Source organism: Pollicipes pollicipes, unplaced genomic scaffold, assembly GCF_011947565.3.
Source record: "Pollicipes pollicipes isolate AB1234 unplaced genomic scaffold, Ppol_2.1 Scaffold_3087;HRSCAF=3621_pilon_pilon_pilon, whole genome shotgun sequence".
Lineage (NCBI taxonomy): Eukaryota > Metazoa > Arthropoda > Thecostraca > Pollicipedomorpha > Pollicipedidae > Pollicipes > Pollicipes pollicipes.
Genome location: NW_023596225.1, coordinates 690,262 through 706,189, shown reverse-complemented (window position 1 = coordinate 706,189; position 15,928 = coordinate 690,262). Strand labels below are relative to the sequence as shown.

Sequence of the window (15,928 nt, the reverse complement as noted above, 5' to 3'; positions counted from 1 at the left end):
GTCGCACAGTCGTGTGGCGATCCGGTTGACGACGGCCTCCTCGAGCGGTGCCGACGGCCAGCTCGTGGTCGGTGACGCCGTACAGCTGGGCGAGCGGCGGCCGTGTCGGCCAGCGCCCCCAGCTGGTCGGGATGGACAGCTGTGCCATCCAGAGCCTCGTGCAAGGGCGCCAGCCTGGCCGCGTCCTCCACGGCCACAGCGGCCACCGTCGCGTCGTCGGCCGCCGCGCCCAGCGACCGAAAACGCCTCAGATATCTGGTGGCAATGGTGCGATGTGATAATGGGGACTCGCTGCAGCTACGGCAGTGGGCTGGCGAATGAGCCGTTTAAGTTGAATGAAAATAACAATTTTAGCATTTGCACACGGGTCCGCTCAGGGTGGCCGGTTCAGTGCAAGTTTTCAGGGTGGGGATTGATTGCTGAAATCAAATTGATCACTAGGATGCATTAGCGTACTGCAGGCAGAGAAAATGCAAAAACCAACCTGTTTTCCTGGGGACAGAGAGAATATTATCTCTGAGTTGACATTCCTTGTTTCAGTGAGCCATCTGCCTGGTTGTGCAGGGCTATGTTGGCTGCCACCAGAAGTTGAAATGAAGAAACTATCTGTAAATTACATTTTTATGAAACATCTCTTTGATCGGCACATTGTACGGCATATGTCCCGCACACCACCAGGGATGCAGGCAACTGCAGTTGTAACAACAGGGTTACAGGCTACTGGTGATGCAGTTCTATTTCACATTTCCATTGTCCTTAATGGCCTCATTAATATGCGCACAGGTGGCCGGTTGGATGCACCACTTGAGCGGGGGTCAATTTGACCCCTCTGAGATTTCAAAGACCAATATTGATAAGGACACCAAATTCACAGGGTGGGTTCGCCTGTCCGTGAACTCATTAGTGTCAAGGTTTGACATTCCTAGATTACTACCTTGAGGTTGAATGGGGTCAACCAATGTCAAACTTCAAATTGGTGTCTGAAGTGCCCCTTGACTTCATGCGAGTGCTGTGAAGCCAGATACATGTTCTAGGCAAAGGTCAATGGTGTTCAATGAAGGTCAGTGACCTTGTTTGACCTTAATAACATCAAGGTGCCTCAACACCTTCTACATTGCTCCTATTTTGTCGCCTGAATAAGCAATGTGAACTATGCTAAGCAGCATGTTGCCAGAGACAAAATGTTGACCCACATCATTTAAGGTCAGTGACCTATTTTGACCTTAAAAAGTTCATGGAACATGTCTATTGCAGTCCTTGCCATTCACAAATTTGAAATGAGCACTGTAACTACCCCATAAATAAAGCTCTCAAGTAAAAAAGAACAGCAGTTTTGACCTTCATTCAGCCTTTGTACTTGACACCAAGTAAATGGAATTGGTTGTAATCCTAAATTTAATTGGTTTATTGCCTAAGAACCTTTCTCACATATGCCTGGCTTTGTCTGACACTGTTGTCACATCACATTGAGTGATTCCCTAGAAATGCCCTATGCTGCTAGCCATGGCCTGCCCTTGGTTTGCCATAGGTCATTAACCTCACAAGGTGCATCTCCTTTTTACATCGAAAGATGTCTTTCAGTCAGCAGCTACGTTAAGTTTGGTGCTGTTATCCTGCACTGTTCAGAAATCATTCTGAAAACACCCTCAGAGGGAGAAAGGAATTTGATTCCCCACCCAGCCCATTAATATAAACTATATACTTCTGAGTTATTATGAGGGTCATCAGCTACCCATGCTGCCTTAGTTCAGAGGACAGGAAGTTTTAATGGGCCACTTCTGAATTAGACATCACTGTAGCATGCCAGTGATACAGAATGCACAACCACTGACAATGTGAAGTAAAAATATAGCTATGTAGCTAGATACAAAAACACAAAGGTAGCAGCAAGTATAGTTAATCTACAAAGCTTGGGCCTAAACATAAGCACAGCTAAACCTAAATAAAGAAATGTGATTAAACCTACAGATGGATAAAGGTTCAGCTACACATACATCTAGCTACAGGTCATCAATGAACAAGATGGGGTGATATCTATGAGGACTGACAATCTTGGAACAACTAGCTAAAAATCCTCCTTTATGTAGCTAATGACAGATTTTCATACTAAGCAAGGCTCAACTGCTGATAGCACACTTACTTTCTTTTGAATGGATTAACAACTTAACCATTTCAAATTCCTACAGATTTATGATAAGAAAAAGCAGTCAATGTTACCCTTATTGTTATATATTAAACCATGTGAAAAAGGGTAAATTGGTGCAACACCAGACAATTATCTTGCATGCATGGCGAGCAAGTGCAAACGACTGAGTCGACTTTGTTCCCAGGAAAAATTAGACACATGCCCACACGTTTAAACTCTCATCAGAGCATACGTGTTTAGCAAAAACTACCACGTACTGACGTAACTTTACTCAAACGTGTTGTGCTGCCTTGGAGAAATCGCGGCCCCGAACCACGGATACGTACCTTTTTTGCCGAAACCAACGCCACGTTTAAGCTCCCATTCATAAGCAAAGGCCGAAGTTCTTTGACATTCCTCACATCTTTATAAACAACAATGTAAACGGAAAATGACTTGTCCCCCACACCCAGTACGTGATGCTCCATGGGGGCCGCCATTATATCCGTCAAGAAGTGCATTTGCAGGAAAACAACAAACAATTTGTACCATTTGATGACGTCATATACAATACTAAGGCCATATTTACATATAACTGACGTCAATGACTATGCTTGTTTGCCCTCAAGAAGATAAAAATACTTTTTGTATCAACTTTATGAGTGATTAGCAAAGATTTGGCTAATCATGTTTATAACGCCATGATTTTCTGGCTTTTCTGGTGCACACAACACACCGGTGACTTGCTTCGTTTCCACGACAACACCGAGTCGATTGCTCGGACTGCGGAGAGTGGGAAGGGGCGTTGGGGGCCTTCGGTTGGGGTGCGGACGGCTTGGTACCGTGCGGTTGGATGCAATTAGTAGCGGCGCATTTGTTGTGATCCAATTAGGTGTTGTGAGCACTGTAACGCGCCGCACCAGGAGCTTTCACTAGCCCAAGCCCTCGTTCGTGATGGCCGAAAAGGAGCAGACGAAGGCTACTGAACAGAACTCATCAAACTCCGTTCCGAACCTAAAAATGTACAGGAACTTGCGACTTATGTAAGCAAGACGTGCTTCTCACGTTTTTCTATCAGATGTTGTGATGCATATAAGAAACGCCATTCAGTTTCCAGAAAGGCCTGTGTCTAGAAATTCTGCCGAACTTGGCCGAGGGCTGATTTTAGTGTAAGAGTGCTCTGGACTCACCTCACTGATGGCATGTGTCATGTGCTGGGGAAGGATTCTTGCAGACTGGCATGTCCATACGTTGGAACCTATTTTGCATGCTAAGGGCATAATTTGCAAAGTCATTGCAATGTTCAGGGATTGCTCCTTAAATAAGGAGAAATTGAGACTGCATGATTGTGGTGCAACTCCTTATATCCATGCACCAAGTTGTACATTTGGCTGGTTGCCTTGATACACACATTTTGAAATTGATATCTTCTCACCAGGCAGTTATATCAGGAAGAGTGATGGGATGCCACCACCAAATCTTGGCATTGGAAAAAGTGGTTTCAAAAAGTCAAAAAGGATTAAATTCTGTCCTGATGGCTCAATTGGTTGGAGTGCCTGCCTTCCAATCCACCCACCCCTGGCAGGGTGGGTTTGAGTCGCCTTAGGCGCTTGCCATTTGGCCTTGACAAGCATGGCCTGTGGCATGGAAGGGGTTGTGCTAAAGGTCAGTTGATGTCCCGCAGGACAGACCATGCCAAGCATTGCGGCACATAAAACTTTTGCCACTAAATTCTGCCGTTGCCTGGACTTGTGGAATCAAATGGTAGTGGTGAGGCTCACACAACAAGCACTGATTGGCCTTAGCTCTGATCCCAGAAATCCATCCATTCAAAAGGGTTCAGGTCAAATCTTAAGAAAAAGTAAAGAAAAAAGTCAAATGGTAAAAATTCTAAAGGGCAGCAAGCCAAGTGACAAAAAGTGAAATGTTATGCCAGAATGCTGAAAAGTCAAAAGATTAAAGTCAAGCATAAAGGTCTGTTAAATATAAAACATCATAGGGACAAAAATCAGGAGGGGCTTTGCCAAAAGACTTTCCCAATAATAGGCTTCAAGTCAGAATGAACCAGGTGCCAGGAGCCCTGAAGCAAATAAGGTTAAAAACCTGTTGATTATTTGGGATATTTTCCACCCTAATCCAGGGAACCCCATAATCTGTTGACAGCCAGGAGGCTCATGCATCTCATTCATGTTTGGGCTTGGCCTCCTCTACATGTCAGCATGGCCCTTTGTATGCTTGCAGGGACCCTTTTGTTGTAGGCATAGTCAGTGATTACGCAGGAGCGAGGGAGCAAGGGGCAGTAACCCACCCACATAACTGAGCTGGTAGACCTAAATTGTCATTTCTGGCCCTTTCTGCACCAAGAGGCTTTTTTGTCTGAAGGGCCTGAAACCACCTGTAAAGTTTTTCTGTAGCTAAAAATCCATGGCACCACTGGTATGAGGAATGTTCTGTTATGGCCATGGTTTTCTATAGTTTAAGGGATTTAAGTGGATAAGCTAAAATATATACCATCGCGAAAAGTCATCATGAGCTAAGACACCTATCCAGGGATGTGGTTTCCTATTCAGTTGGGGGAGCTGAGCCGCCCCCCCCCCCCCCTCCCCGCTCCCACCTTGGGCTTCAGTCCCCTAGACTTTAGGAAGAAAGTGGCCAAATCTGGGGTGAAACCTGTTGGCAGATTTAAAGGCAGGTTTGGTCATTTTTCAATGTTCAGCCCTCCCCTTCCAACCATTTCGAGAAACACATCCCTGCACTTCCATCACGCAACCGGACCTTTTTTGCCGCAAAGCTGGGACTCGGCCTATGCACCTTCTGCGGAGTCACGAGCCGATAAATGTCTTATTTATTCCAACTGGCTGAGCGGGCGGACTCTTCATACCCCCCCCCCCCCCCCCCTCTTAGTCCCTCCCGTGAATGCCTGACCAGAGGCTCTCGCTGTGTTTTAAAGCCCTGTTTAATCAAGGGAAGTGATTTTTGTAGCCGTTCATGCTGTTGTCCATTTCGCGTTTATCGCTTTTGACTTTTTGTTATCCGACTTTCTGCTTTAGACTGTTATCGTTTTTGACTCCTATCCCTTTAAATGTTTGTTCGATTGGATTTTTGCCTTTGACTTTTACTGCGTTGGAAGTTTTGGCTGTTTAGCTTTCTTACATTTGACTTTCAACCTTTTGACTTCTATTTGGCTTCTTGTTCGTTTGACTTTTTTGGTTTGACTTTTTTGGTTTGGTTGGTTTTTTTGACGTTTGACTCTTTTGCGGTTGACTTTTATCCTGTTTGACTTCTTGCCTGTTAAATTTTTGTTTCTGACTTTTTGTTTATGATGTTGTGTCCTGTAACCAAAGCTATTTTGCTATGATTTCACCAAAACGTTGTACTACGGCTTTGACCCCTCCCATTTGGCATTCAGCCACAACAGCTCTTTTCGAGGTGCACTCTGGCTTTGGAAAAGGGAGTATCACATGTTCGATGTGACGCACTGATTTAAACTTTAGCCCGTGCGCTTCTCGGTAACAGGCCGTTGTCCGCTGGACTAATCACAGGCGGTCGTTTATCCGCGCCAGTCGAGATATGCACGCCGGCTGCCATGACGAGGGTGGCGCAACTGCAGGGAAGGAGCATAGTGCTGGTACAAAGCGTCGGCACATAATTTGGACTCAGAGATAATTAGAATTGATATCCTTGTTTATAGTAACGGTGTGCAGTAGCTCAACCCAGTGCTGGTATTAGACATGGCCAGTCCTGAGGTTTCATGGGAGAATGTTTTTAAATATGCCGTTCAGGTGGGACACTTTCTTTAGTGGGAAGTGAAGAAAATAACACCAAGTTGACAAGGGATAACTTAAGAGCAAAAATGACTTGTGGATGTCAGGTCATCACCAAATGTTACCTACGTCACACTCAGTTAAGCGCCGAGTACTAGATGTTAAGTAAAAGTGTTTGGGACTGATCTTTATACTTTCATAAAGTTATGAGGAACAGACAACTAGTTTTTTCGGGGAGAAGCAACTAAGACACAAAACAATGGTTGAAGGAAGTAGTAACTTGATAAACCTCATAATTGTGCGACCTTAGGTTGGATCGTGGGCTGAATATGACCATGGGACCATAGGACCATAGGATCATAGGATCATAGGTTAAGCACTTGTACTTTGGCATGCCTGATAGTCGGCCTTGGTTAGTGTGAAATTTGGTTGCTGCTGTTTCTGCAATCCTTTGGCTGTAATTTTCATGAATTCATAGGCAAAATACCCAAAATGATCAGCATACACAGCTGCTTTGTTTATTTGCATTTTACCTGAGGTCAGGACGTACATAGTACTTTCACGCCACCTCATTTCACCTGCCATCAACAGGCATTTCAAAAAGGTAGTGGGACTCTACTCCGTTCCCATGAGAGCAAGACACAATGTAACGAAAGAAACACAGATGACTCAATCATGCTTTGTATTGTCATGAGTCTTGACCCTAGGGAAAATACTTGTGAGTAAAAGCATCAAGATGGAAACCATGAACACGCCCATGATCCACAAGATCTATGTTGCGCTATTCCTGCCCAGAAGTGCAGGTATAGTTCTTAGGTGTTAGCTGTAACAAACGTTGTTGCCATTGAAGTGGCATTTGGTGTAGCAATATCCCACATTCTAGTGGCGCATTATGTTCATTAAATTCCATGAGTGAAGGCAATGCAAGTATTCGAAGGGTCCTTCAAAAATTTTAAACGTATTAACCTTATACGTATAAAACTATTGACGTGTTTGTGTCCACCTCCTTGGCAGGTGCAAAGCCTGCTGGAGAACATGCAGCAGCGCTTCCAGACTATGTCAGACAACATCATCAGCCGAATAGACGAGATGGGCGACCGGATTGACGAGCTGGAGAAGAGCGTGGCAGACGTGATGACTCAAGCCCAGACGGTGGACGACGGAGACAAGTAGTCCCACCCGGCGGCCCCCCAGTGGGTCTACGGCCGATCTCTGGCGCCCGACGGCGTGCGCGGGGCGCGGACACATGTCGGTGTTCAAAGCTTTCAGCCTTGGCTGGCCTGAGTTTGTGTTTGGTTGCTGTGCCGGTCGGCGCGCGCGGGAAGGCGAAGCGAGCGTCAGTCGATCGGCACCGCTGTCGTGAGCGCCGCCCGCTCCTGCGGCGGCCGGCCGCACGCCAGGCCCGTTTGGTGGGCCCCCGCGGGAGTGGTCGATACGCGATACTCGATAGTCGCGGCTCGCTGCTCTGCTAAGGCACATTGAAGAACGGGATGGGCTGCACCATTGATCACTGCCCGTCGACTCCCAGTCATCGTTTGATTGCATCCATCCCGCGCCCAGCACCGTTTTGGAAGGTCACGATGCTTGCAGCTGCCGCGGCAGCATAGTTGAGTTAGTTGGAGAAGAACAGCTACGACCAGCGCGTGGTTTTCATGGATCTGTCGCCACGCAGGTAGTTGGACCATTTGCTTTATGTTGCATTTTAGCTGTTACAATACACACGTGCGCATGCTACGTTTGCCTCTGGAGGTGCGGAGACCAGGTCAGGCGAGCAGGGTTTGATATAGAACTTGCATTTTTTTTTTGGCACAATAATTCTCCCCTGTCATCTTACCTTTAGGTCGGCATGTTTTATGGCGTCAGATAGGATGGCAAAGCTGATGTGCTAGTCGATATGATAAATTAAAGATTTTATTTATATTTTAACAATCACATGTGTATCGACTTCGCGGGGTTACTCTTTTCATGGTTATAGGTGTAAGCAGATATGTTCGTTTCCGCGGACTGATTTAGATGTAGATATAACTGTTCGATGCTCAAGTCGCAGCTCACTGCTCGCTGCTGCTCAGTTCAGACGCTGCTCACTGCTAGAGCGCGCTGAAAAATGAGGTGTGCGGCCCCACGGATCACTGCCTGTCGCCTTCCTCGCCTTCGTTTTGGAAGGTCGCGATGCGTGCAGCTGCAGCGAAAGCATAGTTGAGTTGGCTAGAGACAAAGAGACACGATCATTGTGGAGGTGAGGCCCGCTGCGCTATGGGCCTGTCTGCTACAATCGACACAAGCGATATTACCGCGTAATGATTTAGGTGTGCACATGGTCATCACGGCTGCTACGTACGGTTAAATGTATTTCCACTTCATAGTAACTTTGTTATTCGCTGCTGTGGCCAACCGCCAGCGTTGTGCGAGCCTCTGCCTGAGTTCGACGGAATAAAAGTGATAACCTAATCTGACAAGTGTGTTATTGCGCGAACGCATTAATCACCAAACGCAATCGCAAACACTAACATGTGACTAAAATTAGCAGGCGTCGTAGGCGTGCATGCGGTCTATCGTGGGTTCTTCCTAGCGGTGGACCCCTCGCGGTGTACTGGGACCAAGAGGTTGTCGCCCACTGTCGCACAGGCCGGCGGTAGCACGAAGGCTCCGGCCGCGTGCAAGTGAAAGCCCGACGATGGCACGCCGGATCCTTCCCCGTTTAAGAGCGCGAAATTCTCCGTCTGGGGTAAGGAATACACCCAGCGACCTGGGCCGGCTCTCCGGAGATGCGTGTGAAGCGGGCCAATCCCCCGAGTGCACGATCTCTGCAAGTCGTTCTCGTCGCCAAGAACGAAGTGGTAGGCGCACCGGAACGACCTTATTGCATATCGCCAGTGCTGCTGTCTTCCGGCACTCTCATCTCCTTGGTCAGCTCCATATGTAGTTTCCTATCGGACGGTACAGCAAGAAATCTCGAAATCGATCAGAGCTCCCGTGGAGCGACTCGCAAGCCAGGAATGAAGGGAAAGAACGTGATGTAACCGATAATGTAGGTAGACAGGAAGAACCGATCAAAGTTGGCTTGATGGAAGTGGACGCTATACGCGCATCTTTCATCTGTCTGCTAATGGGAGCACAAAAGTGGTCAGTACTGGACAGAGTTCCCAAGGGCTTGCCGGGCCCGGAATGCCAGGATTCACTGATGGGAGGGCGTAATGCACGAGGGAGAGCTCTCGCCAGGTCTCACGACGGGATGATCTTTACCGACAAGCGGTCGTCCCGCACCGCGACCATCCCCCGAACGAGTTTACCTGTCTCGTGACGGAATGTGCGGACGGCGGCGCACTGATTGCACTGATTGATTGCACTCACGGCACGAACTCGATGTGCATTTCGCGACGGACGCCAAACGGAGTGTTTCACATTCGCATGGGGTTTTAAACTGAAATGACCATCTCGAAGATCATTCGGCGCAGTTCACTCACAGTCCTGCCCTTAAGACCTAAGCCCCTCTAGTTGTTGAGCCACATGCCCGCGACTATGTGCGGGCATCTATGACGTCATAATAAAGCCATTCAAATTATGTTATTCCATTGGCCAGGCGGCGATCAAGCCAACAAAAATATAACCGTCGAGTCGTTCATATCTGGCGTTCATGAGCACGATTTCCAGATATAACGGCCGTCAGACTGCTCCAAAGCAATGTTGTGCAAGTGACGATGACGTAATCAAAGACGATACATTGAGTAAAGTATATTTACTAAACCTTAACTGCGTTGTCTAGGGGAAGAATTTTCACTTAAAAATATAGTCACATTATTGCCTCAATGTCTTCAACTTTGAAACATTCCCTTTAAATCTTGTTACCCGGTAACTTACTTCGATCCGCGCTGGTAGTTCGATGGCTGCATTGGTTTGGTGACAAGCGACGACACACACACACACACACACAAGCGATACTTGACAACAAGCGATGTTCTTATGGTCAGCCCTCTGTGTTCTCACCAGCTTCCCTGGCAAAGAGGCTTGCAGTTCGTGTGTATGCTGTAGCTCCACGGCTTCAGCCTGGAGATGTTCTAAACCCACAGTTATTTTTCTCCTTTCGTCGCCTTGCCGTACAAGAAATTCAGCCCCTTGCCGACGAAGGGCAGGGTGCTCCTGGCCGGGCGCGCTTGGATAAGCTCCCACGACACGTGCCTTACCTTTGCCTGTGAGGCCACCGATTCTCGGTCCATCCACGTCTTCTCCTGCTCTAAGTACTGCTCACGTGACGACGAATTGCTCCAGCCGTTTGTGTCCGTCGCGCTGTTTCTGTCTTCTCCCGTTCATGCTGTTTTGCTAAGACTGGTCCTCAACACATCCGCTATATGTTTTATGTTGTCTTTGATCCGCATCCGTTCCGGCTGTATTTGGCTGGCCTGGGTCCTGAGGACTGGGATCTTTTGCGAGATGGCGAACAGCAGGTGCCCTCTCGGCTCGAAGAACAGTCCAGCCGGCTGTGGCTTCAACATCTGGACTCCGTTGTCGCCGACGGATTCTGAGCAGCACTTCGCTGCGCACAGCGCAAGCACCATGACGTGTATCAGCCTGGCTCAGAGCGGTGGGCCTGTCGGGTACCATCGCAATGGATGGGTCGGGCGGACCGAATGCAGTGTTCTCGCGGCGGAACAGTTCACGTACAATGCGGGGAACAGGTGAGGTACCCTTCCGCTCGAGCCTTACGTTCGTCGTCCTTATTCTGGATTCCTCCCCGCTCTGACCACTCCCGTCTGGATCTGTTACGGGCCGACCTCCGCAGCGGTCTCCCTCGGTTGTCACGTCCCCTCTCCGCGCTCGCACTTGTGCTCGTTTCTCGGAGAGCCACCGGTCCGCGCACCCGCGCTGTACTGGCGGCGTTTGGGATCGAGGGTGCGACGGCCGACGGGGCTCTGTTCTACGGTGATCCAGAGCAGCGTCCTGCCCGTTGCCTGGGTCCTGTGGCTTCTCTTTGTCCCGCAGCCACCTATGGTCCCGGCTATCCCACCCGAGGGACATCTAACCGGCTCGCTCCGCATGCAGCAGGGTTTCCAGGCACGTAAAAGGTTCCGTGCTGCGCTCGGGCCGATAGCCCTCGCGGGACACATTGGCTCTTGTTCAGGCCAAACAAGCGCGGGTCGCGTCTCCTTCAGGTGGTCGACGTGCACCCGGAGCGGCGTAACTCGGCGCTCAGAGCGTTCCATCACGTAGTTTCGTGGTCCTTTCGCGCTGTGACTCGGTAACCGGGTTTTCATGGGCAGTGCAGCTTTTTTACTCACCCTCTTTATCCCGCTCATCGAGGAGGTGCACCTGGTCGCCCACTTCAAATCGCTGGTCAAAGGCCTTCCATGTTCCACACCTTCTGGTTCCGATGAGGTGCTGCCAACCGCAGCTGTATAACCTGGGACGCGCGCTGCAGTGGACGCCTTGCCTCGGCTTTCCGTTGTTTTCCTTCTCTTTTCATCGCCGTGTCGCCGTGCCTCTCGAGAGGACCTTGCAGCATGACATTGAGAACGGCCTTGCGAGGCATCCTGCTCATCCAGAGCAGCGGGGCTTCCCTGATGGTTTCTGGACGACCACTCGATAGGTATGGGACACAGGCTAAATACGCGCCCAATCCTGCTGGTGGTTCGCCACAAGCTACAAACGTCTAGATACAATTTCTTCAGCCAAACGGTGGAGGAGAAACACCATGGTTAAGAACGTCCAACCGTGCGCGGAGGACAGTCGGACGTGGTGTCGACCGGTCCGGCCGGTTCTGTCAGACTGGTCCGGTGGTCGCACCAGCTGTTCACGAGCGGAGACGTCGCCCCTGGCGATCCCGGTGTCTGCAGTGTCTCGGCCGTCGTACCTGTCCTACACGGGAGGTGGCATTATCGCACGGCTTACGAGCTGTCACGGCTACATCGCCCGCTCGCACCCCGCGGGTCGCGACATGGCTGGAGATGATGGCCTTAGCCTGGAGACGGCGCGGCTCCATAGCATGGTCGGGCTCGGACCGGGGCCGGTTCGCGATCGCTTGGTTGGGTTCAGCCAATATCCGCAGGCATGGTCGGGCCATTTCCAGGCGCGTTGGCCTCAGGGGCCCTGAAGACAGGCGTAGGTCTGTGCCGAGGACGGGCGCGTCTCTGTGACAGAGGCGGCGGTAGGGATGTAGTTTCCCACAGGGCTTCAGCCCTTCGCCTCTCTCCAACTAAGGCTCCGGGTCCAGCCCCTCAACTTTGAAAGGAAAGTGGGCCAAAGTCGGAGGGAAACCCGTCTGTCTGTTGTGTTTTGGGGATATGTTGAGTCAATTTGTCACTTGTTCAGCCTCTCCTCACCCCATCCCCAACGCATCTTGCGAAACTACGCACTTGGTCGGCGGGGCCGGTCCACGGCCGAGCCCGGCTCGGCATTTGCCCGGTAGTGTTGGCCGATTGACAATCTCCGGGGCGAATTGTTCTCGCACGGGCGCTCATGCCATTCCCACTCCCTTATACGACCTCAGTGCGGCCTATCCTTTGGGGAATAACCTGACTTGAGGTCGATTGAACCGCCGGCCTTCACGAAAGGCACAGCTGACGTGTTGTATATGCCGTCATTTACGTCTCGCTAATGTGGTTAGCGCTAGCTAAAATACAACGTTTTCATTCGTAGGTGCTGACGATCACGTACATTGATTGGTTTCTGCTCCTTCTGGTACTGCATACAGTTGGGTACATTGGGTAGTTAATTTCTGCGCCGAAATCGTTTATAATGCGTCGTAAGCATCTTGTGGTAAACAACTGTGCATGAGAAGAGGGAAAGAAGGCGCAGAAGGAGGTGAGTGAAAGAAGCAAAGGGACTATTTTAGGTACGCTATTGTTCATTCGTCATGCCAAACGAAAGGGGTCACTGGATTTAGATCTGTAGGAGAGCCCTACGTCAGTGTACATTTTGTCATCGCACAAGCTCGAAGGCCGATTTCAAAATGACGAGAACCGGGTTTCTCATATGGTAAACCATACTGCAACGCCTTATGGGTTAGCACTACCGTTGCCTTTCTCCTTGTATTATTGTGTTTCATGTTAAGATCTGTGTTCATGAAATTGCACTTTGCTGCATGTAATGCCAAAATTGCAAAATAATAATTGAAGGTAGGTGTAATCCAGTCTTCGGAACACAACAGGTCTTGGAAGATCCGGTTAGGGTATTGTCCGGTCAATGAATGCAGTTTGGGTATTGTTCACATGATTGAAATGTTAAATGTTGGGCATAATTTGCAGGGATGATTGCATACAATGTTTTGCATGACATGTGTATTGCCCTGCACAGTGCATAACACCTTGTTTTCTGAACTTATTTTGTTTTAATTACAACAGAATGATGTTTGCACATACCACACATTCATTAACCAGGCTTGGTCACAGCAATGCCATGCACAAAACAGGAGGATATGGATGCAAGTTTAAAAAGAGCACCTCCACTGAGGAGAAATTCCAATACAAAACAATGTTGCTAGCATCAGGTCAGGAATTTCCTGGGACTTTGCCTAAATTTATTGCAACCAATGGTAAGATGACACAGTTTTGTTGTTTTGTATTACTATTGGTATGTGGGCTAGAGACTCTGTAATATCATATATTCTGAAAGGCAGTGTACATTTTATTTGGTGCCCAGCTTTCAGAGCTGGGGCAGTAATTCCTGAAATAGCAAGATATTTAGCTATTTGTTTTTGATACTGCATACAAATTATATAACTTCATGACCCTCTGTTCCTGAATATGATGTAAAAACATTGGGGGAGGATGCAGAGCTCTAAAAGCTTACTGATATTCCACCTTCCACCTAGGAGAAAATACTTACCAAGATCCCCAACCCCCTCCCCTCTACACATGTACACACACACACCTAAAATGATTGGCTGTGCTTATTGAGAGGGAATGCAATCAGCTTGTGGATCAAATCAAAAAGCATCATCAAAAGTTGAAGTGTGGTTTGCATCAGGGATGACTTCAGAAGCAGCACACCCAACTGCATTACCAGCAGCATATTTTTTTGTCAAGATGCCCATTGGTCTGCTGTGTGCCCTTTTTGGCTACACATCCATGTTCTCATGTTGTCCTGTTTTCCCTTGCCAAGAATGGTGTGATCACAGAAGTCATTCATTTGGCTATGATCAATGATGCTGAATAGTGCATCATCTCATTTTAACAGGATGAGGAGTATGAACATTGTCATTACCACATATTGCTGGTTTTAGGTATCAGGATGTTAGTGCATACTTAATGAACTAACAAACCACAGCCATTATAATTTGCATAAAATATAACCTGCCATACATTACATGGTTGGATCATTACTGGGTGTGTACTTCAGGTACCTATGTATTTTAGATGAATTGCTCCTAAGTAACAATAATTCATTGTGAGTGAAGCATGTGCGTACAGTGTTACCATTTTAATGACATATTCAGGTAGTTAACTGCTTTCACACCATGTGTTTGGCTGGTAATACCAAGGAATGAGCCATGTGCAAACCTGAAAGGTAGTGTGACCTGAAATAAGAATTCTATGAAAGGAAGGATATGTGACTTTGCAAATACTGACAGAAAAAAGTTATGCAGCTAATATTTGTTTCAAAATCTGAAAATACATAATCAAAATGTTTTACATAAATGCTGCAGGCATAATCATTGAAACCATGAGGGCCATGCATTCCTGTCTCCCCATCAAGCGGACCCCTACTATCTGCATCAGTGTCTCAAAACTTGTGCTGGACTCTTTCAGCTGGGTCTGACTGCATCACTCCCCACTGACGGACGTTCCGCCACGTGCCGAGGAGACTCCAGCGATGTGGGCCACCTCGCTGCTGCGAACGCTGGCCTTGCTGCTGGCGCTGGCGCTGGCCGGGGCTCTGGAGGAGGCGCCGCACCCAGCGACTGGCGCCAAGGCCAGCCAGGATGCCGAGGTCGACTTCCTGAGCGTCAAGCTGGTGACGCACCCGCTGTGTGTGCAGGACATTCACCGGCTGTGCGCCGGCGATAATAGCATCGCGCTCAACGACAACACGCCCAACCTGGACATCATGAGCTGCCTGCTCGACCAGCAGGTGCGTGGCGCTGTGGTCCGCGCCGCTGCTGGGGGCACGCGGCGCGTCAGGACTGCGGACTTAAGCCCCGGAGCCGGGCGGGCGGGCAGTAATTGAGCAGAGCGGGGAACTCCAAAAGGGGTTGTCACCTTTGCGGCGCCGTGAGCGGGGCGTTGCCGACCAATGCAGGCGGGGGCGGCGTGACTCATCGCAACACCGACGTGAAACGATATGACAATGCACTGATGCACCTAGCTCTTGCAAAGCTGATTAGGGCATTCAGAGTTGTGCAAGCACTGGTCCTTCACATTTTCTGTCAGCTGCTAAAATGATGTGCGAGCGGACACCGCTGCTACGGGCACTCACTGACTCTGATGTCCGAGGAATGTGTGTGGTGCGATGTTTGGTGTATTGAGGCTGAAAGAGGACAAAGGTCGGAGCCATATCAGTCTATGTCAGAGGCTGTGACAAATGCTGATAAGCTAATGTTCGCTGATAATCGTTTCCTCTTGTCCCAGGAGGAGGAAGAAGATGCTGGGGTATCTCCACAGTGCCACCACGTAAGCATGCGCTAGACGCGCCCCTGCTTTGGCAATGTCGGGAACGATAACTGGTATACTTAATGCAGCATGCTAGTTTGCTTAAGTGTGAAATGTGAGCTTTATTCAATGGTATGACAGTGTCCCATCCATTATGGCAAGGGCGTTTGACATTAAGCATCAGAGAAGTGAATTAATAGCACTGCACTGTAAATCCAAGCCAATTATTTCGCCGGTAGCACATTTTCTTAATCATAATGACATGAAAGACCTGTATAGCAGAATTGGCTTAGCAACTTTCCTTTGAACGCTTTGAATCTCCATATCCACCCTGTTTGTCCCAAGGGTGTGGAGCTATTTGGTCTCCACTGGTAATATCCGAGATTCCTGCACCTGGAAGCTGTAACGTCTTTAAATTGTTTGAAAATGACATTGTTTTGTTACAATTACCATGAGTG

The 15,928-nt window shown here is 48.8% G+C and overlaps 1 protein-coding gene and 1 long non-coding RNA gene across 2 annotated transcripts; both read left to right on the top strand.

Annotated features, from left to right (window-relative positions):
• Window positions 1–3,131: 3,131 nt before the first annotated feature.
• Window positions 3,132–7,623, top strand: LOC119090539 (uncharacterized). The gene is made up of 2 exons (XR_005093254.1): window positions 3,132–3,168; window positions 6,904–7,623. It is a non-coding gene; the product is annotated as an uncharacterized LOC119090539 (long non-coding RNA).
• A 4,928-nt stretch (window positions 7,624–12,551) lies between these two features.
• On the top strand, window positions 12,552–15,506 carry LOC119114913 (uncharacterized). Its single transcript, XM_037238972.1, has 3 exons — window positions 12,552–12,684; window positions 14,631–14,952; window positions 15,450–15,506. The coding sequence occupies exons 2-3, from the start codon at window positions 14,695–14,697 to the stop codon at window positions 15,504–15,506; spliced, it is 315 nt and encodes a 104-aa protein (XP_037094867.1). The 5' UTR covers window positions 12,552–12,684; window positions 14,631–14,694.
• The last annotated feature ends 422 nt before the right edge of the window (window positions 15,507–15,928 follow it).

Excerpts from the sequence above, each read along its gene's own strand:
- LOC119114913 (XM_037238972.1), top strand. The coding sequence starts at position 14,695 with ATGTGGGCCACCTCGCTGCTGCGAACGCTGGCCTTGCTGCTGGCGCTG. Across the intron at positions 14,953-15,449 it reads GCTGCCTGCTCGACCAGCAG|GAGGAGGAAGAAGATGCTGG; the intron begins GTGCGTGGCGCT and ends CTCTTGTCCCAG.